Source organism: Leuresthes tenuis, unplaced genomic scaffold, assembly GCF_036924035.1.
Source record: "Leuresthes tenuis unplaced genomic scaffold, fLeuTen1.0.hap1 SCAF_14, whole genome shotgun sequence".
NCBI lineage: Eukaryota > Metazoa > Chordata > Actinopteri > Atheriniformes > Atherinopsidae > Leuresthes > Leuresthes tenuis.
Genome location: NW_027325368.1, coordinates 437,538 through 462,153, shown reverse-complemented (window position 1 = coordinate 462,153; position 24,616 = coordinate 437,538). Strand labels below are relative to the sequence as shown.

The 24,616-nt window shown below is 44.0% G+C and overlaps 1 protein-coding gene and 1 long non-coding RNA gene across 2 annotated transcripts in view; both read right to left on the bottom strand.

Annotated features, from left to right (window-relative positions):
* The window catches only part of LOC140268291 (uncharacterized), a 224,728-nt gene that overhangs the window by 23,713 nt on the left and 176,399 nt on the right, over window positions 1-24,616 (bottom strand). The gene's annotated exons all lie outside the window — the stretch shown is intronic.
* tmub1 (transmembrane and ubiquitin-like domain containing 1) lies at window positions 662-20,528 on the bottom strand. The gene is made up of 3 exons (XM_072364170.1): window positions 20,413-20,528; window positions 18,883-19,342; window positions 662-1,283 (listed from the first exon to the last, which is right to left on the bottom strand). The coding sequence occupies exons 2-3, from the start codon at window positions 19,323-19,325 to the stop codon at window positions 932-934; spliced, it is 795 nt and encodes a 264-aa protein (XP_072220271.1). The 5' UTR covers window positions 19,326-19,342; window positions 20,413-20,528; the 3' UTR covers window positions 662-931.

Sequence of the window (24,616 nt, the reverse complement as noted above, 5' to 3'; positions counted from 1 at the left end):
GTCATCTCTGACAGTTTCAGCTGGAACTGTGAGGCTGAATGTTTGATCTTCGTTTCAACTCTTCCAGTTCTCTGTAGTTTATAACTGTCAGGATGCAGCTGACACTCTCCAAACCGGACCAGCACCCCCAGGTGATCCAGCTGGGTTTGAATCCTCCTGCATGGAGACACTCACCTGGTCCCAGCTGCTCTGTTCATGCTCCAAACTTCCATCTTTCTGCATCTTTTACTAAAAACAGTAAAGTCTTTATTAATCCAGCTGCATTCCCAATAAGGCTGCTCTCATTCAGACTTTTCTGTTTCTTTTGTCAGAAACCGGGACTAAAATCAGCTCATTGAGACTAAGAGTCAGCTCACTTAAAGCTTTTCCAGATTTTCGCTCTGCTCTGATAAAATCCTGATTTTATAACCACAGAATCACCGTTAAAGTGACTTAAAGACAGCGTCTGAGAGTGAACTCAGCTGGACTTACAGGCACCGTGACCTCTCACAGAGGAGGTCAGAGGCAGCAGGAGGGTTTCCCAGCCTCAGACGGACTGCAGTCAGTAACTGGATGACTGGGACCAGTCCAGCTGAAGCTCAAACTGTGGATGTGACTGAGCTAAGTGTCGGACAGAAACTCAAAACAAGTCTGAATGTTCAGAGACACAAAACACCAAAGCATAAATTAATCATTTAATAGATTTTCTTCAAAAGCTGAAATACACACACGTGACTTTCTCCCCATCCGACAGAATAATCAGGCTGATTTCAGTCTGATGCAGTCCACAGAAACTCAGAAGGTACGAGGCACGATGATGAGAAACCTAGAGAGAAACGTGATCTAAAAATAAAAAAATCCAAGTCCTTGTTTACACTCAGGGTCTCCATGGCAACAGAAACAAACAGCTATCATTAGTGTCCGTCTAGGTCAGCAGCTAATTAGAGAGCAGCTAACGGCGGTAGACTCCAAAGGCCACCAGGCTGAGGAAGATGGTGACGCCAACCAGGGAAGCGGTGGCGGGGGCGGTGAAGAACTGCCGGTACTGGATCTGACAGTACCACAGCACGGACAGCATGAGGACCAACAGGGGCACCATCAGGCTGCCCACATTCAGCGCCACCTGCACCTGGTCGGTGGGTCTTGGGCCCCCCGCCGCCCCCCGCGCGGCGTGCTGAGAAATGTGACAGTGCAGGACGCAGTTGTGAGCCAGGTTCAGGGAGGCCAGTGTCTGAGCGTCGTCCTGCAACAGCTGGCCCTGGTAGATGAGCCGGACCTGCTGCTCCTGACCCGCAAAATAGGTCCTGAAAGATCAACACACACAGAACACGGGTCAGATCGGTACCAGAACTGAGGTCCTTATCCCACAAAGTTCTGTCAAAGTTCTGTCAATGTTCCCACAAAGTTCTGTCAACGTTCTGTCAACGTTCCCACAAAGTTCTGTAAACGTTCCCACTACATTCCCACAAAGTTCTGTCAATGTTCTGACAACGTTCCCACAACGTTCCCACAAAGTTCTGTTAACGTTCCCACAAAGTTCTGTTAACGTTCCCACTACATTCCCACAAAGTTCTGTCAATGTTCTGTCAACGTTCCCACTACATTCCCATAAAGTTCTGTTTATGTTCCCATAAAATTCTGTCAACGTTCCCACTACATTCCCACAAAGTTCTGTCAACGTTCCCACTACATTCCCACAAAGTTCTGTCAACGTTCCCACTACATTCCCACAAAGTTATGTCAACGTTCTGACAACGTTCCCACAAGGTTCTGTCAACTTTCTAACAACGTTCCCACAAAGTTCTGTCAACTTTCCGACAACGTTCCCAAAAAGTTCTGTTAACGTTCTCACTACATTCCCACAAAGTTCTGTCAACTTTCTGTCAACGTTCTCACTACATTCCCATAAAATTCTGTCAACATTCCCATAAAATTCTGTCAACGTTCCCACAAAGTTCTGTCAACGTTCCCACTACATTCCCACAAAGTTCTGTAAACGTTCCCACTACATTCCCACAAAGTTCTGTCAATGTTCTGACAACGTTCCCACAACGTTCCCACAAAGTTCTGTTAACGTTCCCACAAAGTTCTGTTAACGTTCCCACTACATTCCCATAAAGTTCTGTTTATGTTCCCATAAAATTCTGTCAACGTTCCCACTACATTCCCACAAAGTTCTGTCAACGTTCCCACTACATTCCCATAAAGTTCTGTTTATGTTCCCATAAAATTCTGTCAACGTTCCCACTACATTCCCACAAAGTTCTGTCAACGTTCCCACTACATTCCCAAAAGGTTCTGTCAACGTTCTGACAACGTTCCCACAACGTTCTGACAACGTTCCCACAAGGTTCTGTCAACGTTCTGACAACGTTCCCACAAGGTTCTGTCAACTTTCTAACAACGTTCCCAAAAAGTTCTGTTAACGTTCTCACTACATTCCCACAAAGTTCTGTCAACTTTCTGTCAACGTTCTCACTACATTCCCATAAAATTCTGTCAACATTCCCATAAAATTCTGTCAACGTTCCCACAAAGTTCTGTCAACGTTCCCACTACATTCCCACAAAGTTCTGTCAACATTCCCACTACATTCCCACAAAGTTGTGTCAATGTTCTGACAACATTCCCACAAAGTTCTGACAACGTTCCCACAAGGTTCTGTCAACTTTCTAACAACGTTCCCACAAAGTTCTGTCAACTTTCCGACAACGTTCCCAAAAAGTTCTGTCAACTTTCTGTCAACGTTCCCACTACATTCCCACAAAGTTCTGTCAACGTTCCCACTACATTCCCACAAAGTTCTGTAAACGTTCCCACTACATTCCCACAAAGTTCTGTCAATGTTCTGACAACGTTCCCACAACGTTCCCACAAAGTTCTGTTAACGTTCCCACAAAGTTCTGTTAACGTTCCCACTACATTCCCATAAAGTTCTGTTTATGTTCCCATAAAATTCTGTCAACGTTCCCACTACATTCCCACAAAGTTCTGTCAACGTTCCCACTACATTCCCATAAAGTTCTGTTTATGTTCCCATAAAATTCTGTCAACGTTCCCACTACATTCCCACAAAGTTCTGTCAACGTTCCCACTACATTCCCAAAAGGTTCTGTCAACGTTCTGACAACGTTCCCACAACGTTCTGACAACGTTCCCACAAGGTTCTGTCAACGTTCTGACAACGTTCCCACAAGGTTCTGTCAACTTTCTAACAACGTTCCCAAAAAGTTCTGTTAACGTTCTCACTACATTCCCACAAAGTTCTGTCAACTTTCTGTCAACGTTCTCACTACATTCCCATAAAATTCTGTCAACATTCCCATAAAATTCTGTCAACGTTCCCACAAAGTTCTGTCAACGTTCCCACTACATTCCCACAAAGTTCTGTCAACATTCCCACTACATTCCCACAAAGTTGTGTCAATGTTCTGACAACATTCCCACAAAGTTCTGACAACGTTCCCACAAGGTTCTGTCAACTTTCTAACAACGTTCCCACAAAGTTCTGTCAACTTTCCGACAACGTTCCCAAAAAGTTCTGTCAACTTTCTGTCAACGTTCCCACTACATTCCCACAAAGTTCTGTCAACTTTCTGTCAACGTTCCCACTACATTCCCACAAAGTTCTGTCAACTTTCCGACAACATTCCCACAAAGTTCTGACAACGTTCCCACAAGGTTCTGTCAACTTTCTAACAACGTTCCCACAAAGTTCTGTCAACTTTCCGACAACGTTCCCAAAAAGTTCTGTTAATGTTCTCACTACATTCCCACAAAGTTCTGTCAACTTTCTGTCAACGTTCTCACTACATTCCCATAAAATTCTGTCAACATTCCCATAAAATTCTGTCAACGTTCCCACAAAGTTCTGTCAACGTTCCCACTACATTCCCACAAAGTTCTGTAAACGTTCCCACTACATTCCCACAAAGTTCTGTCAATGTTCTGACAACGTTCCCACAACGTTCCCACAAAGTTCTGTTAACGTTCCCACAAAGTTCTGTTAACGTTCCCACTACATTCCCATAAAGTTCTGTTTATGTTCCCATAAAATTCTGTCAACGTTCCCACTACATTCCCACAAAGTTCTGTCAACGTTCCCACTACATTCCCATAAAGTTCTGTTTATGTTCCCATAAAATTCTGTCAACGTTCCCACTACATTCCCACAAAGTTCTGTCAACGTTCCCACTACATTCCCAAAAGGTTCTGTCAACGTTCTGACAACGTTCCCACAACGTTCTGACAACGTTCCCACAAGGTTCTGTCAACGTTCTGACAACGTTCCCACAAGGTTCTGTCAACTTTCTAACAACGTTCCCAAAAAGTTCTGTTAACGTTCTCACTACATTCCCACAAAGTTCTGTCAACTTTCTGTCAACGTTCTCACTACATTCCCATAAAATTCTGTCAACATTCCCATAAAATTCTGTCAACGTTCCCACAAAGTTCTGTCAACGTTCCCACTACATTCCCACAAAGTTCTGTCAACATTCCCACTACATTCCCACAAAGTTGTGTCAATGTTCTGACAACATTCCCACAAAGTTCTGACAACGTTCCCACAAGGTTCTGTCAACTTTCTAACAACGTTCCCACAAAGTTCTGTCAACTTTCTGTCAACGTTCTCACTACATTCCCATAAAATTCTGTCAACATTCCCATAAAATTCTGTCAACGTTCCCACAAAGTTCTGTCAACGTTCCCACTACATTCCCACAAAGTTCTGTCAACATTCCCACTACATTCCCACAAAGTTGTGTCAATGTTCTGACAACATTCCCACAAAGTTCTGACAACGTTCCCACAAGGTTCTGTCAACTTTCTAACAACGTTCCCACAAAGTTCTGTCAACTTTCCGACAACGTTCCCAAAAAGTTCTGTCAACTTTCTGTCAACGTTCCCACTACATTCCCACAAAGTTCTGTCAACTTTCTGTCAACGTTCCCACTACATTCCCACAAAGTTCTGTCAACTTTCCGACAACATTCCCACAAAGTTCTGACAACGTTCCCACAAGGTTCTGTCAACTTTCTAACAACGTTCCCACAAAGTTCTGTCAACTTTCCGACAACGTTCCCAAAAAGTTCTGTTAATGTTCTCACTACATTCCCACAAAGTTCTGTCAACTTTCTGTCAACGTTCTCACTACATTCCCATAAAATTCTGTCAACATTCCCATAAAATTCTGTCAACGTTCCCACAAAGTTCTGTCAACGTTCCCACTACATTCCCACAAAGTTCTGTAAACGTTCCCACTACATTCCCACAAAGTTCTGTCAATGTTCTGACAACGTTCCCACAACGTTCCCACAAAGTTCTGTTAACGTTCCCACAAAGTTCTGTTAACGTTCCCACTACATTCCCATAAAGTTCTGTTTATGTTCCCATAAAATTCTGTCAACGTTCCCACTACATTCCCACAAAGTTCTGTCAACGTTCCCACTACATTCCCATAAAGTTCTGTTTATGTTCCCATAAAATTCTGTCAACGTTCCCACTACATTCCCACAAAGTTCTGTCAACGTTCCCACTACATTCCCAAAAGGTTCTGTCAACGTTCTGACAACGTTCCCACAACGTTCTGACAACGTTCCCACAAGGTTCTGTCAACGTTCTGACAACGTTCCCACAAGGTTCTGTCAACTTTCTAACAACGTTCCCAAAAAGTTCTGTTAACGTTCTCACTACATTCCCACAAAGTTCTGTCAACTTTCTGTCAACGTTCTCACTACATTCCCATAAAATTCTGTCAACATTCCCATAAAATTCTGTCAACGTTCCCACAAAGTTCTGTCAACGTTCCCACTACATTCCCACAAAGTTCTGTCAACATTCCCACTACATTCCCACAAAGTTGTGTCAATGTTCTGACAACATTCCCACAAAGTTCTGACAACGTTCCCACAAGGTTCTGTCAACTTTCTAACAACGTTCCCACAAAGTTCTGTCAACTTTCTGTCAACGTTCTCACTACATTCCCATAAAATTCTGTCAACATTCCCATAAAATTCTGTCAACGTTCCCACAAAGTTCTGTCAACGTTCCCACTACATTCCCACAAAGTTCTGTCAACATTCCCACTACATTCCCACAAAGTTGTGTCAATGTTCTGACAACATTCCCACAAAGTTCTGACAACGTTCCCACAAGGTTCTGTCAACTTTCTAACAACGTTCCCACAAAGTTCTGTCAACTTTCCGACAACGTTCCCAAAAAGTTCTGTCAACTTTCTGTCAACGTTCCCACTACATTCCCACAAAGTTCTGTCAACTTTCTGTCAACGTTCCCACTACATTCCCACAAAGTTCTGTCAACTTTCCGACAACATTCCCACAAAGTTCTGACAACGTTCCCACAAGGTTCTGTCAACTTTCTAACAACGTTCCCACAAAGTTCTGTCAACTTTCCGACAACGTTCCCAAAAAGTTCTGTTAATGTTCTCACTACATTCCCACAAAGTTCTGTCAACTTTCTGTCAACGTTCTCACTACATTCCCATAAAATTCTGTCAACATTCCCATAAAATTCTGTCAACGTTCCCACAAAGTTCTGTCAACGTTCCCACTACATTCCCACAAAGTTCTGTAAACGTTCCCACTACATTCCCACAAAGTTCTGTCAATGTTCTGACAACGTTCCCACAACGTTCCCACAAAGTTCTGTTAACGTTCCCACAAAGTTCTGTTAACGTTCCCACTACATTCCCATAAAGTTCTGTTTATGTTCCCATAAAATTCTGTCAACGTTCCCACTACATTCCCACAAAGTTCTGTCAACGTTCCCACTACATTCCCATAAAGTTCTGTTTATGTTCCCATAAAATTCTGTCAACGTTCCCACTACATTCCCACAAAGTTCTGTCAACGTTCCCACTACATTCCCAAAAGGTTCTGTCAACGTTCTGACAACGTTCCCACAACGTTCTGACAACGTTCCCACAAGGTTCTGTCAACGTTCTGACAACGTTCCCACAAGGTTCTGTCAACTTTCTAACAACGTTCCCAAAAAGTTCTGTTAACGTTCTCACTACATTCCCACAAAGTTCTGTCAACTTTCTGTCAACGTTCTCACTACATTCCCATAAAATTCTGTCAACATTCCCATAAAATTCTGTCAACGTTCCCACAAAGTTCTGTCAACGTTCCCACTACATTCCCACAAAGTTCTGTCAACATTCCCACTACATTCCCACAAAGTTGTGTCAATGTTCTGACAACATTCCCACAAAGTTCTGACAACGTTCCCACAAGGTTCTGTCAACTTTCTAACAACGTTCCCACAAAGTTCTGTCAACTTTCCGACAACGTTCCCAAAAAGTTCTGTCAACTTTCTGTCAACGTTCCCACTACATTCCCACAAAGTTCTGTCAACTTTCTGTCAACGTTCCCACTACATTCCCACAAAGTTCTGTCAACTTTCCGACAACATTCCCACAAAGTTCTGACAACTTTCCCACAAGGTTCTGTCAACTTTCTAACAACGTTCCCACAAAGTTCTGTCAACTTTCCGACAAGGTTCCCAAAAAGTTCTGTTAACTTTCTGTCAACGTTCCCACTACATTCCCACAAAGTTCTGTTAACGTTCCCACTACATTCCCACAAAGTTCTGTTAACGTTCTCACTACATTCCCACAAAGTTCTGTCAACATTCTGACAACGTTCCCACAAAGTTCTGTCAACGTTCTGACAACGTTCCCAAAAAGTTCTGTTAACGTTCTCACTACATTCCCACAAAGTTCTGTCAACTTTCTGTCAACGTTCTCACTACATTCCCATAAAATTCTGTCAACGTTCCCACAAAGTTCTGTCAACGTTCCCACTACATTCCCACAAAGTTCTGTCAAAATTCCCACTACATTCCCACAAAGTTCTGTCAACATTCCCACTACATTCCCACAAAGTTCTGTCAACGTTCTGACAATGTTCCCACAAATTTCTGTCAACGTTCTCACTACATTCCCACAAAGTTCTGTCAACTTTCTGTCAACGTTCTCACTACATTCCCACAAAGTTCTGTCAACTTTCCGACAACATTCCCACAAAGTTCTGACAACGTTCCCACAAGGTTCTGTCAACTTTCTAACAACGTTCCCACAAAGTTCTGTCAACTTTCCGACAACGTTCCCAAAAAGTTCTGTTAACTTTCTGTCAACGTTCCCACAAAGTTCTGTCAACGTTCCCACTACATTCCCACAAAGTTCTGTTAACGTTCTCACTACATTCCCACAAAGTTCTGTCAACGTTCTCACTACATTCCCACAAAGTTCTGTCAACGTTCCCACTACATTCCCACAAAGTTCTGTCAACGTTCCCACTACATTCCCACAAAGTTCTGTTAACGTTCTCACTACATTTCCACAAAGTTCTGTCAACATTCCCACTACATTCCCACAAAGTTCTGTTAACGTTCCCACTACATTCCCACAAAGTTCTGTCAACTTTCTGTCAACGTTCTCACTACATTCCCATAAAATTCTGTCAACATTCCCATAAAATTCTGTCAACGTTCCCACAAAGTTCTGTCAACGTTCCCACTACATTCCCACAAAGTTCTGTAAACGTTCCCACTACATTCCCACAAAGTTCTGTCAATGTTCTGACAACGTTCCCACAACGTTCCCACAAAGTTCTGTTAACGTTCCCACAAAGTTCTGTTAACGTTCCCACTACATTCCCATAAAGTTCTGTTTATGTTCCCATAAAATTCTGTCAACGTTCCCACTACATTCCCACAAAGTTCTGTCAACGTTCCCACTACATTCCCATAAAGTTCTGTTTATGTTCCCATAAAATTCTGTCAACGTTCCCACTACATTCCCACAAAGTTCTGTCAACGTTCCCACTACATTCCCAAAAGGTTCTGTCAACGTTCTGACAACGTTCCCACAACGTTCTGACAACGTTCCCACAAGGTTCTGTCAACGTTCTGACAACGTTCCCACAAGGTTCTGTCAACTTTCTAACAACGTTCCCAAAAAGTTCTGTTAACGTTCTCACTACATTCCCACAAAGTTCTGTCAACTTTCTGTCAACGTTCTCACTACATTCCCATAAAATTCTGTCAACATTCCCATAAAATTCTGTCAACGTTCCCACAAAGTTCTGTCAACGTTCCCACTACATTCCCACAAAGTTCTGTCAACATTCCCACTACATTCCCACAAAGTTGTGTCAATGTTCTGACAACATTCCCACAAAGTTCTGACAACGTTCCCACAAGGTTCTGTCAACTTTCTAACAACGTTCCCACAAAGTTCTGTCAACTTTCCGACAACGTTCCCAAAAAGTTCTGTCAACTTTCTGTCAACGTTCCCACTACATTCCCACAAAGTTCTGTCAACGTTCCCACTACATTCCCACAAAGTTCTGTAAACGTTCCCACTACATTCCCACAAAGTTCTGTCAATGTTCTGACAACGTTCCCACAACGTTCCCACAAAGTTCTGTTAACGTTCCCACAAAGTTCTGTTAACGTTCCCACAAAGTTCTGTTAACGTTCCCACTACATTCCCATAAAGTTCTGTTTATGTTCCCATAAAATTCTGTCAACGTTCCCACTACATTCCCACAAAGTTCTGTCAACGTTCCCACTACATTCCCATAAAGTTCTGTTTATGTTCCCATAAAATTCTGTCAACGTTCCCACTACATTCCCACAAAGTTCTGTCAACGTTCCCACTACATTCCCAAAAGGTTCTGTCAACGTTCTGACAACGTTCCCACAACGTTCTGACAACGTTCCCACAAGGTTCTGTCAACGTTCTGACAACGTTCCCACAAGGTTCTGTCAACTTTCTAACAACGTTCCCAAAAAGTTCTGTTAACGTTCTCACTACATTCCCACAAAGTTCTGTCAACTTTCTGTCAACGTTCTCACTACATTCCCATAAAATTCTGTCAACATTCCCATAAAATTCTGTCAACGTTCCCACAAAGTTCTGTCAACGTTCCCACTACATTCCCACAAAGTTCTGTCAACATTCCCACTACATTCCCACAAAGTTGTGTCAATGTTCTGACAACATTCCCACAAAGTTCTGACAACGTTCCCACAAGGTTCTGTCAACTTTCTAACAACGTTCCCACAAAGTTCTGTCAACTTTCCGACAACGTTCCCAAAAAGTTCTGTCAACTTTCTGTCAACGTTCCCACTACATTCCCACAAAGTTCTGTCAACTTTCTGTCAACGTTCCCACTACATTCCCACAAAGTTCTGTCAACTTTCCGACAACATTCCCACAAAGTTCTGACAACGTTCCCACAAGGTTCTGTCAACTTTCTAACAACGTTCCCACAAAGTTCTGTCAACTTTCCGACAACGTTCCCAAAAAGTTCTGTTAATGTTCTCACTACATTCCCACAAAGTTCTGTCAACTTTCTGTCAACGTTCTCACTACATTCCCATAAAATTCTGTCAACATTCCCATAAAATTCTGTCAACGTTCCCACAAAGTTCTGTCAACGTTCCCACTACATTCCCACAAAGTTCTGTAAACGTTCCCACTACATTCCCACAAAGTTCTGTCAATGTTCTGACAACGTTCCCACAACGTTCCCACAAAGTTCTGTTAACGTTCCCACAAAGTTCTGTTAACGTTCCCACTACATTCCCATAAAGTTCTGTTTATGTTCCCATAAAATTCTGTCAACGTTCCCACTACATTCCCACAAAGTTCTGTCAACGTTCCCACTACATTCCCATAAAGTTCTGTTTATGTTCCCATAAAATTCTGTCAACGTTCCCACTACATTCCCACAAAGTTCTGTCAACGTTCCCACTACATTCCCAAAAGGTTCTGTCAACGTTCTGACAACGTTCCCACAACGTTCTGACAACGTTCCCACAAGGTTCTGTCAACGTTCTGACAACGTTCCCACAAGGTTCTGTCAACTTTCTAACAACGTTCCCAAAAAGTTCTGTTAACGTTCTCACTACATTCCCACAAAGTTCTGTCAACTTTCTGTCAACGTTCTCACTACATTCCCATAAAATTCTGTCAACATTCCCATAAAATTCTGTCAACGTTCCCACAAAGTTCTGTCAACGTTCCCACTACATTCCCACAAAGTTCTGTCAACATTCCCACTACATTCCCACAAAGTTGTGTCAATGTTCTGACAACATTCCCACAAAGTTCTGACAACGTTCCCACAAGGTTCTGTCAACTTTCTAACAACGTTCCCACAAAGTTCTGTCAACTTTCTGTCAACGTTCTCACTACATTCCCATAAAATTCTGTCAACATTCCCATAAAATTCTGTCAACGTTCCCACAAAGTTCTGTCAACGTTCCCACTACATTCCCACAAAGTTCTGTCAACATTCCCACTACATTCCCACAAAGTTGTGTCAATGTTCTGACAACATTCCCACAAAGTTCTGACAACGTTCCCACAAGGTTCTGTCAACTTTCTAACAACGTTCCCACAAAGTTCTGTCAACTTTCCGACAACGTTCCCAAAAAGTTCTGTCAACTTTCTGTCAACGTTCCCACTACATTCCCACAAAGTTCTGTCAACTTTCTGTCAACGTTCCCACTACATTCCCACAAAGTTCTGTCAACTTTCCGACAACATTCCCACAAAGTTCTGACAACGTTCCCACAAGGTTCTGTCAACTTTCTAACAACGTTCCCACAAAGTTCTGTCAACTTTCCGACAACGTTCCCAAAAAGTTCTGTTAATGTTCTCACTACATTCCCACAAAGTTCTGTCAACTTTCTGTCAACGTTCTCACTACATTCCCATAAAATTCTGTCAACATTCCCATAAAATTCTGTCAACGTTCCCACAAAGTTCTGTCAACGTTCCCACTACATTCCCACAAAGTTCTGTAAACGTTCCCACTACATTCCCACAAAGTTCTGTCAATGTTCTGACAACGTTCCCACAACGTTCCCACAAAGTTCTGTTAACGTTCCCACAAAGTTCTGTTAACGTTCCCACTACATTCCCATAAAGTTCTGTTTATGTTCCCATAAAATTCTGTCAACGTTCCCACTACATTCCCACAAAGTTCTGTCAACGTTCCCACTACATTCCCATAAAGTTCTGTTTATGTTCCCATAAAATTCTGTCAACGTTCCCACTACATTCCCACAAAGTTCTGTCAACGTTCCCACTACATTCCCAAAAGGTTCTGTCAACGTTCTGACAACGTTCCCACAACGTTCTGACAACGTTCCCACAAGGTTCTGTCAACGTTCTGACAACGTTCCCACAAGGTTCTGTCAACTTTCTAACAACGTTCCCAAAAAGTTCTGTTAACGTTCTCACTACATTCCCACAAAGTTCTGTCAACTTTCTGTCAACGTTCTCACTACATTCCCATAAAATTCTGTCAACATTCCCATAAAATTCTGTCAACGTTCCCACAAAGTTCTGTCAACGTTCCCACTACATTCCCACAAAGTTCTGTCAACATTCCCACTACATTCCCACAAAGTTGTGTCAATGTTCTGACAACATTCCCACAAAGTTCTGACAACGTTCCCACAAGGTTCTGTCAACTTTCTAACAACGTTCCCACAAAGTTCTGTCAACTTTCTGTCAACGTTCTCACTACATTCCCATAAAATTCTGTCAACATTCCCATAAAATTCTGTCAACGTTCCCACAAAGTTCTGTCAACGTTCCCACTACATTCCCACAAAGTTCTGTCAACATTCCCACTACATTCCCACAAAGTTGTGTCAATGTTCTGACAACATTCCCACAAAGTTCTGACAACGTTCCCACAAGGTTCTGTCAACTTTCTAACAACGTTCCCACAAAGTTCTGTCAACTTTCCGACAACGTTCCCAAAAAGTTCTGTCAACTTTCTGTCAACGTTCCCACTACATTCCCACAAAGTTCTGTCAACTTTCTGTCAACGTTCCCACTACATTCCCACAAAGTTCTGTCAACTTTCCGACAACATTCCCACAAAGTTCTGACAACGTTCCCACAAGGTTCTGTCAACTTTCTAACAACGTTCCCACAAAGTTCTGTCAACTTTCCGACAACGTTCCCAAAAAGTTCTGTTAATGTTCTCACTACATTCCCACAAAGTTCTGTCAACTTTCTGTCAACGTTCTCACTACATTCCCATAAAATTCTGTCAACATTCCCATAAAATTCTGTCAACGTTCCCACAAAGTTCTGTCAACGTTCCCACTACATTCCCACAAAGTTCTGTAAACGTTCCCACTACATTCCCACAAAGTTCTGTCAATGTTCTGACAACGTTCCCACAACGTTCCCACAAAGTTCTGTTAACGTTCCCACAAAGTTCTGTTAACGTTCCCACTACATTCCCATAAAGTTCTGTTTATGTTCCCATAAAATTCTGTCAACGTTCCCACTACATTCCCACAAAGTTCTGTCAACGTTCCCACTACATTCCCATAAAGTTCTGTTTATGTTCCCATAAAATTCTGTCAACGTTCCCACTACATTCCCACAAAGTTCTGTCAACGTTCCCACTACATTCCCAAAAGGTTCTGTCAACGTTCTGACAACGTTCCCACAACGTTCTGACAACGTTCCCACAAGGTTCTGTCAACGTTCTGACAACGTTCCCACAAGGTTCTGTCAACTTTCTAACAACGTTCCCAAAAAGTTCTGTTAACGTTCTCACTACATTCCCACAAAGTTCTGTCAACTTTCTGTCAACGTTCTCACTACATTCCCATAAAATTCTGTCAACATTCCCATAAAATTCTGTCAACGTTCCCACAAAGTTCTGTCAACGTTCCCACTACATTCCCACAAAGTTCTGTCAACATTCCCACTACATTCCCACAAAGTTGTGTCAATGTTCTGACAACATTCCCACAAAGTTCTGACAACGTTCCCACAAGGTTCTGTCAACTTTCTAACAACGTTCCCACAAAGTTCTGTCAACTTTCTGTCAACGTTCTCACTACATTCCCATAAAATTCTGTCAACATTCCCATAAAATTCTGTCAACGTTCCCACAAAGTTCTGTCAACGTTCCCACTACATTCCCACAAAGTTCTGTCAACATTCCCACTACATTCCCACAAAGTTGTGTCAATGTTCTGACAACATTCCCACAAAGTTCTGACAACGTTCCCACAAGGTTCTGTCAACTTTCTAACAACGTTCCCACAAAGTTCTGTCAACTTTCCGACAACGTTCCCAAAAAGTTCTGTCAACTTTCTGTCAACGTTCCCACTACATTCCCACAAAGTTCTGTCAACTTTCTGTCAACGTTCCCACTACATTCCCACAAAGTTCTGTCAACTTTCCGACAACATTCCCACAAAGTTCTGACAACGTTCCCACAAGGTTCTGTCAACTTTCTAACAACGTTCCCACAAAGTTCTGTCAACTTTCCGACAACGTTCCCAAAAAGTTCTGTTAATGTTCTCACTACATTCCCACAAAGTTCTGTCAACTTTCTGTCAACGTTCTCACTACATTCCCATAAAATTCTGTCAACATTCCCATAAAATTCTGTCAACGTTCCCACAAAGTTCTGTCAACGTTCCCACTACATTCCCACAAAGTTCTGTAAACGTTCCCACTACATTCCCACAAAGTTCTGTCAATGTTCTGACAACGTTCCCACAACGTTCCCACAAAGTTCTGTTAACGTTCCCACAAAGTTCTGTTAACGTTCCCACTACATTCCCATAAAGTTCTGTTTATGTTCCCATAAAATTCTGTCAACGTTCCCACTACATTCCCACAAAGTTCTGTCAACGTTCCCACTACATTCCCATAAAGTTCTGTTTATGTTCCCATAAAATTCTGTCAACGTTCCCACTACATTCCCACAAAGTTCTGTCAACGTTCCCACTACATTCCCAAAAGGTTCTGTCAACGTTCTGACAACGTTCCCACAACGTTCTGACAACGTTCCCACAAGGTTCTGTCAACGTTCTGACAACGTTCCCACAAGGTTCTGTCAACTTTCTAACAACGTTCCCAAAAAGTTCTGTTAACGTTCTCACTACATTCCCACAAAGTTCTGTCAACTTTCTGTCAACGTTCTCACTACATTCCCATAAAATTCTGTCAACATTCCCATAAAATTCTGTCAACGTTCCCACAAAGTTCTGTCAACGTTCCCACTACATTCCCACAAAGTTCTGTCAACATTCCCACTACATTCCCACAAAGTTGTGTCAATGTTCTGACAACATTCCCACAAAGTTCTGACAACGTTCCCACAAGGTTCTGTCAACTTTCTAACAACGTTCCCACAAAGTTCTGTCAACTTTCCGACAACGTTCCCAAAAAGTTCTGTCAACTTTCTGTCAACGTTCCCACTACATTCCCACAAAGTTCTGTCAACTTTCTGTCAACGTTCCCACTACATTCCCACAAAGTTCTGTCAACTTTCCGACAACATTCCCACAAAGTTCTGACAACGTTCCCACAAGGTTCTGTCAACTTTCTAACAACGTTCCCACAAAGTTCTGTCAACTTTCCGACAACGTTCCCAAAAAGTTCTGTTAATGTTCTCACTACATTCCCACAAAGTTCTGTCAACTTTCTGTCAACGTTCTCACTACATTCCCATAAAATTCTGTCAACATTCCCATAAAATTCTGTCAACGTTCCCACAAAGTTCTGTCAACGTTCCCACTACATTCCCACAAAGTTCTGTAAACGTTCCCACTACATTCCCACAAAGTTCTGTCAATGTTCTGACAACGTTCCCACAACGTTCCCACAAAGTTCTGTTAACGTTCCCACAAAGTTCTGTTAACGTTCCCACTACATTCCCATAAAGTTCTGTTTATGTTCCCATAAAATTCTGTCAACGTTCCCACTACATTCCCACAAAGTTCTGTCAACGTTCCCACTACATTCCCATAAAGTTCTGTTTATGTTCCCATAAAATTCTGTCAACGTTCCCACTACATTCCCACAAAGTTCTGTCAACGTTCCCACTACATTCCCAAAAGGTTCTGTCAACGTTCTGACAACGTTCCCACAACGTTCTGACAACGTTCCCACAAGGTTCTGTCAACGTTCTGACAACGTTCCCACAAGGTTCTGTCAACTTTCTAACAACGTTCCCAAAAAGTTCTGTTAACGTTCTCACTACATTCCCACAAAGTTCTGTCAACTTTCTGTCAACGTTCTCACTACATTCCCATAAAATTCTGTCAACATTCCCATAAAATTCTGTCAACGTTCCCACAAAGTTCTGTCAACGTTCCCACTACATTCCCACAAAGTTCTGTCAACATTCCCACTACATTCCCACAAAGTTGTGTCAATGTTCTGACAACATTCCCACAAAGTTCTGACAACGTTCCCACAAGGTTCTGTCAACTTTCTAACAACGTTCCCACAAAGTTCTGTCAACTTTCCGACAACGTTCCCAAAAAGTTCTGTCAACTTTCTGTCAACGTTCCCACTACATTCCCACAAAGTTCTGTCAACTTTCTGTCAACGTTCCCACTACATTCCCACAAAGTTCTGTCAACTTTCCGACAACATTCCCACAAAGTTCTGACAACTTTCCCACAAGGTTCTGTCAACTTTCTAACAACGTTCCCACAAAGTTCTGTCAACTTTCCGACAAGGTTCCCAAAAAGTTCTGTTAACTTTCTGTCAACGTTCCCACTACATTCCCACAAAGTTCTGTTAACGTTCCCACTACATTCCCACAAAGTTCTGTTAACGTTCTCACTACATTCCCACAAAGTTCTGTCAACATTCTGACAACGTTCCCACAAAGTTCTGTCAACGTTCTGACAACGTTCCCAAAAAGTTCTGTTAACGTTCTCACTACATTCCCACAAAGTTCTGTCAACTTTCTGTCAACGTTCTCACTACATTCCCATAAAATTCTGTCAACGTTCCCACAAAGTTCTGTCAACGTTCCCACTACATTCCCACAAAGTTCTGTCAAAATTCCCACTACATTCCCACAAAGTTCTGTCAACATTCCCACTACATTCCCACAAAGTTCTGTCAACGTTCTGACAATGTTCCCACAAATTTCTGTCAACGTTCTCACTACATTCCCACAAAGTTCTGTCAACTTTCTGTCAACGTTCTCACTACATTCCCACAAAGTTCTGTCAACTTTCCGACAACATTCCCACAAAGTTCTGACAACGTTCCCACAAGGTTCTGTCAACTTTCTAACAACGTTCCCACAAAGTTCTGTCAACTTTCCGACAACGTTCCCAAAAAGTTCTGTTAACTTTCTGTCAACGTTCCCACAAAGTTCTGTCAACGTTCCCACTACATTCCCACAAAGTTCTGTTAACGTTCTCACTACATTCCCACAAAGTTCTGTCAACGTTCTCACTACATTCCCACAAAGTTCTGTCAACGTTCCCACTACATTCCCACAAAGTTCTGTCAACGTTCCCACTACATTCCCACAAAGTTCTGTTAACGTTCTCACTACATTTCCACAAAGTTCTGTCAACATTCCCACTACATTCCCACAAAGTTCTGTTAACGTTCCCACTACATTCCCACAAAGTTCTGTCAACTTTCTGTCAACGTTCCCACTACATTCCCACAAAGTTCTGTCAACATTCCCACTACATTCCCACAAAGTTCTGTCAACATTCCCACTACATTCCCACAAAGTTCTGTTAACGTTCCCACTACATTCCCACAAAGTTCTGTCAACGTTCCCACAAAGTTCTGTCAACGTTCCCACTACATTCCCACAAAGTTCTGTCAACGTTCTGACAACGTTCCCACAAAGTTCTGTTAACGTTCCCACAAAGTTCTGTCAACGTTCTGACAACGTTCCCACAAAGTTCTGTCAATGTTCTGACAACGTTCCCACAAAGTTCTGTCAACTTTCTGTCAACGTTCTCACTACATTCCCACAAAGTTCTGTCAACTTTCTTTCAACGTTCTCACTACATTCCCATAAAATTCTGTCAACGTTCCCACAAAGTTCTGTCAACGTTCCCACTACATTCCCACAAAGTTCTGTTAACTTTCTGTCAACGTTCCCACAAAGTTCTATTAACGTTCCCACAAAGTTCTGTTAACGTTCCCACTACATTCCCACAAGGTTGTCAACTTCCTAACAACGTTCCCACAAAGTTCTGTCAACTTTCCCAAAAAGTTCTGTTAACGTTCCCACTACATTCCCACAAAGTTCTGTCAACGTTCCCACTACATTCCCACAAAGTTCTGTCAACGTTCTGACAACGTTCCCACAAGGTTCTGTTAACGTTCTGACAACGTTCCCAAAAAGTTCTGTCAACGTTCCCACTACATTCCCACAAAGTTCTGTCAACGTTCTGACAACGTTCCCACAAAGTTCTGTTAACGTTCTGTCAACGTTCTCACTACATTCCCACAAATTTCTGTCAACTTTCTGTCAACGTTCTCACTACATTCCCACAAATTTCTGTCAACGTTCCCACAAAGTTCTGTTAACGTTCCTACAAAGTTCTGTTAACGTTCCCACAAAGTTCTGTTAACGTTCCTACAAAGTTCTGTTAACGTTCCCACAAGGTTCTGTCAACTTTCTAACAACGTTCCCACAAAGTTCTGTCAATGTTCCCACTACATTCCCACAAAGTTCTGTCAACATTCCCACTACATTCCCACAAATTTCTGTCAACGTTCCCACAAGGTTCTGTCAACTTTCTAACAACGTTCCCACAAAGTTCTGTCAACATTCCCACTACATTCCCACAAAGTTCTGTCAACATTCCCACTACATTCCCACAAAGTTCTGTTCATGCTAATAAAGTTCTGTTAACATTCCCACAAAGTTCTGTTCATGCTAATAAATTTCTGTCAACGTTCCCACAAAGTTTTGTTAATGTTCTGACAACGTTCCCAAAAAGTTCTGTCAACGTTCTAACAACATTCCCACAAAGTTCTGTTCATGCTAATAAAGTTCTCACGTCCCGTTCTGAGGACGCAGTGATGAGGTACTCTATAGTTACCGTTTGATGTACCCAATGGTGTCCTGCGGTTTGACCTGAGCCGTTCTCTCCGTGTCGTTCAAGAATTTCAGTCGGACCACCATGTTCCTCTGAGACAGCTCTCCTCCCCCTCTGCTCCTCAACCCTCCTCCTCCCTCTGCCCCGCCCTCCTCCTGGGTGGAGGTGGGAGGAGCCTCTGACAAAGAGTTGTCACTCACAGAGCTGGTGACCGATGACGACGACGGGGAGGACGATGTTGAGATGCTGTCTGCGGAGGACAGGGACGCGTCATGGTGGGTGGAGCCAGTCCTCTCTGTGGGGGCGGAGCCTGTGGAGGAGCTAAACAGGTGTTCCGGGGGCTCGGACGTGCGGGTGGAGATCCAGGCGAGCAGCAGCACCATCAGCAGCAGCAGAGAGCCGAACAGCAGCGTCACTTCATCTCCAACACCTTCGATCAGAGCCATCGCCCACAGCAACACACCTGTACACAGGGGGCGGGGCTTAGTTTCAGTCTCATCACCTGATTGGATACATGCAATCGGATCAGGCATCTCAAGGCAGGCGTGGTTTCTCACCTGTACACAGGGGGCCTGAGGCATTCACCTGTTCTGTCCCGCAGGTTTACAGCAGCCTCCCCCTGAACCGATCACCAGATCTCTGATTAGTTAGTGTTAGTGCGTCAGAACCGTTCGGATCAGCGCTCTGCGGGTGGACAGTGCGTCAGAACCGTTCGGATCAGCGTTCGGATCAGCGCTCTGCGGGTGGACAGTGCATCAGAACCGTTCGGATCAGCGCTCTGCGGGTGGACAGTGCATCAGAACCGTTCGGATCAGCGCTCTGCGGGTGGACAGTGCATCAGAACCGTTCACCTGTGGCTGGCTGCAGGAACAGCTGACACTTTACCCGAGACACCATCAGTACAGTCACACAAAACTGCACGGTATCATGGGTAAGCTCCTGATGACATCATCAGAGGCTGCTACATGTCGGCTCAAACCGACAGATCTCTGATCAGCTGATCAATAAGGTGATCGGTGTTCTCTGCTTTTACACCTGGAGACGGCAGGTAAACAAACCTTCATTACTGCTCAGCTCGATCAGTAGACTGATCACGTGACTCCGCCACCAGTATGTTTGACAAGGCGTTTAGATGCTGTAAGTGGCTGCTGGAAACGTGATGATGTCACTATTATCTTTGTGGATCAATAATCTGATCGATAAGTGACGCAATGAACGTCATCAGTGACAGCGGGTTGTTCCATTAACGCCTGAAACGTCACATGACAGGTGGAACCCACCTGTTAGCTCTGGAGTGAGTCGACACACGAGGCTGCGGCTCGAACCGAACATCTTCAGGGTTTGATCTTCCAACCTTTACCTGAACTCACCTGAAGAACCAGATGAGCTAACTGCTAACAGCTAACACAGATCAACAGGAAGTCGGAGCAGCTACATGCTAACAGTAGCAGCAGCTGCTGCGCACGCCCGTGCGCCGCAATTGGAGCAAAGTCACAGACAGTCTGCGGAACAACAAGCGGAAACTAGACTCACCGTTCAAAGTAGAAACCTCATATCACACAACGTTAGCCTCCGGGCTAACGGGCTAATCTCCGCTGACTGCCACCCTGCACTTTCTTCTTCTTCTTCGTCTTCTTCTTCTTCTTTGGTTTTTAATGGCAGCTGGCATCCTTGGTGTTGCATCTGCCGCCATCTACTGGACTAGATTTATTTTTCTATTTCTTCTTTTCTATATTCTTTTAATTATTCCAGTAGTTACCAGGAATCCTTTTGTTATTCTCCTCCCTTCTTTAGACTTGGCAGATTCTACTATATTTTTCAAATTACATTCTGTTATTCCTCCCACGCTGCACTTCCTGCTGCCGATGCTTCTTCTACGCTCATTCATTCATACTACACTGCCCCCTGCTGGATCTTTGGGACACTTACACCTGAGATGAGCCCACTTAGTGTGGGAGGACTGAAAGAGCTGAGTGGAACTCTGTAGTGGTGGTGAATTGATCATTAACTAAAGCTTCACAGTCATTGATGATGACTGTAAGTCACGCATGTGCAACATGTTGTGGTTGCAGTGAACAGGAATGAACCGGATGTGGAGAGGTTGTCCTTCAAAGTAAAAACACAACATTTGGCAGACACGATATATAACGATGCAAGGGTAGGAGATGCTCTCTGAAGAGCTGGGTTTTATATATATAGATATATCTCTTAAAAACAAACGTGTACCAAAGTTAGAAGTGGCAGGCAGGCAGGCAGTTTTGCTCAGTGGCTCAGAGAGAGCGGAGCAGCAGAGACATTTACCGCTGCTCCACAAAATGACACAAACAGTAAAGCCAGTGACAAAAAGAACAGAAAGAGGCAAACCGTGAACCGTGACTGTGAGTCTCCTTCGCTTCGAGCCTTTCCAAACTGACCCAGAGCCGGTCCGGTCCAAAGTCAGGATTCTGGATGGTCGGATTCAGCCCTGGTTGGAATACAGCGATTACTTTGGTGGGGCCAATGGGCCTAGAAAAGTCGGATTAATGGGTGGTTGGACTCTTGGGGCGTCGGACTGACTTATGCTCCCCCTGTTTTTTTTAGCATAGCTTAGCACAAGGAGTGGCAGCAAGGGAAAACTGTTAGCTTGGTTAGCTGATTTACTCAGACAAACTGAAGATTTTACAAAAAAAGTGAGCTCATAAGTGACTTGGTGTCACCCTGAATGTTGGGCTGCTGTCTCAAAATTCAGAGGGAGATAATAAAGTCAGAATAAAGCTAATTAGAAACAGTAGTTGCTCATGTAGCAGGATGAGTCTCATCCCTGCATTGCTGCATTATATCACCAATCACCTCCTGAAACCAACAACACAAAACCCGGGGAAAGTAAGGAGAGAAGAAAACAACAGCACCAAGAAGCTAACATGGAGCGCGAGGAGGCCGCCGTGTTCATGGTCCTCCAGCAGGGGGCGACACTTCTGCGTTTCATGGAGGAAAGAAGGAGAGCAGAGCGCCGCAGACAAAGGAGACGAAGTTTAACTTATTAAACAGGCGCCGGTTGGGTCCGTGTCGTATGAGGAAACATTTCAGACGAGGGGCGGAGCTACAGCCACCAAACACCTCCGTCATGTTGCTGTGGAGCCCAGAAAAGACCCTGAAGGAGCTGAAATGGTTCCAGGAACTGAGGGCCGTGGTCCCTAGTTCCGTTATGTCCGAAAAACGTTCCTATTCCTGAAAAGGGATGTAGGAACTGCGACATTGTGACCTGCTTTGTTCTTTCACCTTTACACTTTTACCAGTGTACGTAACGAGGCTGCCGCGGTTAATTCTCATGCGGCGCCTTTGGTTACAAGCCATCCTTCTAATTAGTCCGGTTGGTCGCGCTGATGCTGCTGAGGTGGCATCACGGCCTGTGATGACTCCTCCTCATGCATGTTCTGCTTGTATTCATCTGGCTCATCATTTTTTATTGGCCCTGACTTAAAGAGCTGCTCTGTGCAGAGAAACTCTGCCTCTTTAATGCGGTTTTGTTGACAGCCAAAGGTGGTGGTTCCCTGCTTTCTGTCCCCCCCGGGCTTCTGGTTCCCCTTCACTGAGTCTCTGCCACTTTGGGGTGACTTTCTTTGTTTGTTTTGGGACCCCCATTTCACTGATCCCTGGGTGCATGTTCGTTCTTATGGTTTTTAAAATGGTTTCTAATAAAATGGACCTTTTCTTTTACCTGGAGCTCCTGCCTTAGCTCGTGTGCCTTGTGTTTGGTGTAACCACTGAAGTTTTCCCTGGGTGACATTCCCAGCGTGGCGTTGCCGTTTCACCCACCTGCTTTTTTAAAATCCTCTTATCTAGATTCTCCCTCACTTATTACCACACTTAAAAATGAAAAAAGGGGCAGAGAACAATGTTTTCCTGAATTTTGGGTGTTCTGGTGTTGATTTTCTGTTCAAGATATTTTGGGCAAGTCTAAAACCATATTTCCATGATGCAGTGGGATTTGTAGGTCAAATGAAAGCCAACCACACCACGAACACTTCATACACAGACCTACTGTCCTGCAGACCAGCAGCTGTCTGGTTCTGTCTTCATTACTGAAATGTGTCTTCACTGGATGTCAGAACCTGCTTAAACTGCCGAGGAACAATTACAACAACTGGATTCATTTTTTGCACCACAGCAGATGTGACAAACAGCAGCTCAGAAGTTTCAGGAGTAACCACGGTAACTCAGCGGGTTGATTCTGGTGTTGAGCATCACCACCAACACACGTCTCATTTTTACCGACTTATACTGGAGACAGCTGGCTTTTAACAGATATGAATAGATGTATCGCTGCAGTAGTTGGGCTGAGTCTCTCCTTCCGCTCCGTCTGCTTTACTCAGAATTTGAAGCTATGGATATTTGGATCTAAGTTCAAATGTTAGAGCTTAGGTCTCATGATTACCAGATCTTTTACTTGTTGCTATGTGATCATGTCTTTTTCCTGGTGAATACAGCTGAATGGATACAGAGTTTATACTGTTTGTTTATGTTGTTGCGTTGCAGTCTTTATCAGGACCGATCCGGTGAAAAGTTCAATCCAAAGTTAAAGGTTGTATCAGAGCAAAGAGCAACATAAACGTGTTCTTCTGCTGATGGAAACTGTTTTATGCTGTTAAAATGTGAAATGTGGATGGGTCAGTGCTGGATCCTGTAGTGGTGAGATTGCTGTGGGTGACCTGGAGTTCCACGACTACCTGCAGTAGGGGCTCTTTGGCAAGACCTTGAGATATGAGTGCAAGTCGCTTTGGATAAAAGCGTCTGCCAAATACAAACACATAAATGTGAGAAATTCTCATTTGTGAGAGTTGTTTGTGTAGAAAACACATATTCTGAGAAGATGGTTCTGATCGAGTAGAGGTTTCTTTGATTGAGTTTCAGAAGTCTTGTAACTGGGGAGCATCCCAGGAGGAAGCTTTCCGTTTTCAGAAAAAAGATCTGGAACCAGGGCAGCACGGTGGTGTGGTGGTTAGCACCGTCTGGTTCTGATCCCGGCTGGTTCTGTCTGTGTGGAGGCTGCATGGGTTCTCTCCGGGTTCCTCCCAGCATCCAAAAACATGTGTGTCAGGTTAACTGGTGACTCTGAATTGTCCCGAAGAGTGAGTGTGAGCCTGCATGGATGTCTCCTGGCCCTGACCCAATGACAGCTGGTGACCTGTCCAGGTGTCTCCTGCCCCTGACCCAATGACAGCTGGTGACCTGTCCAGGTGTCTCCTGCCCCTGACCCAATGACAGCTGGTGACCTGTCCAGGTGTCTCCTGGCCCTGACCCAATGCCAGCTGGTGACCTGTCCAGGTGTCTCCTGGCCCTGACCCAATGACAGCTGGAGACCTGTCCAGGTGTCTCCTGCCCCTGACCCAATGCCAGCTGGAGACCTGTCCAGGTGTCTCCTGCCCCTGACCCAATGACAGCTGGTGACCTGTCCAGGTGTCTCCTGGCCCTGACCCAATGCCAGCTGGTGACCTGTCCAGGTGTCTCCTGGCCCTGACCCAATGACAGCTGGAGACCTGTCCAGGTGTCTCCTGCCCCTGACCCAATGCCAGCTGGAGACCTGTCCAGGTGTCTCCTGCCACTGACCCAATGACAGCTGGTGACCTGTCCAGGTGTCTCCTGCCCCTGACCCAATGACAGCTGGAGACCTGTCCAGGTGTCTCCTGCCCCTGACCCAATGACAGCTGGTGACCTGTCCAGGTGTCTCCTGCCCCTGACCCAATGCCAGCTGGTGACC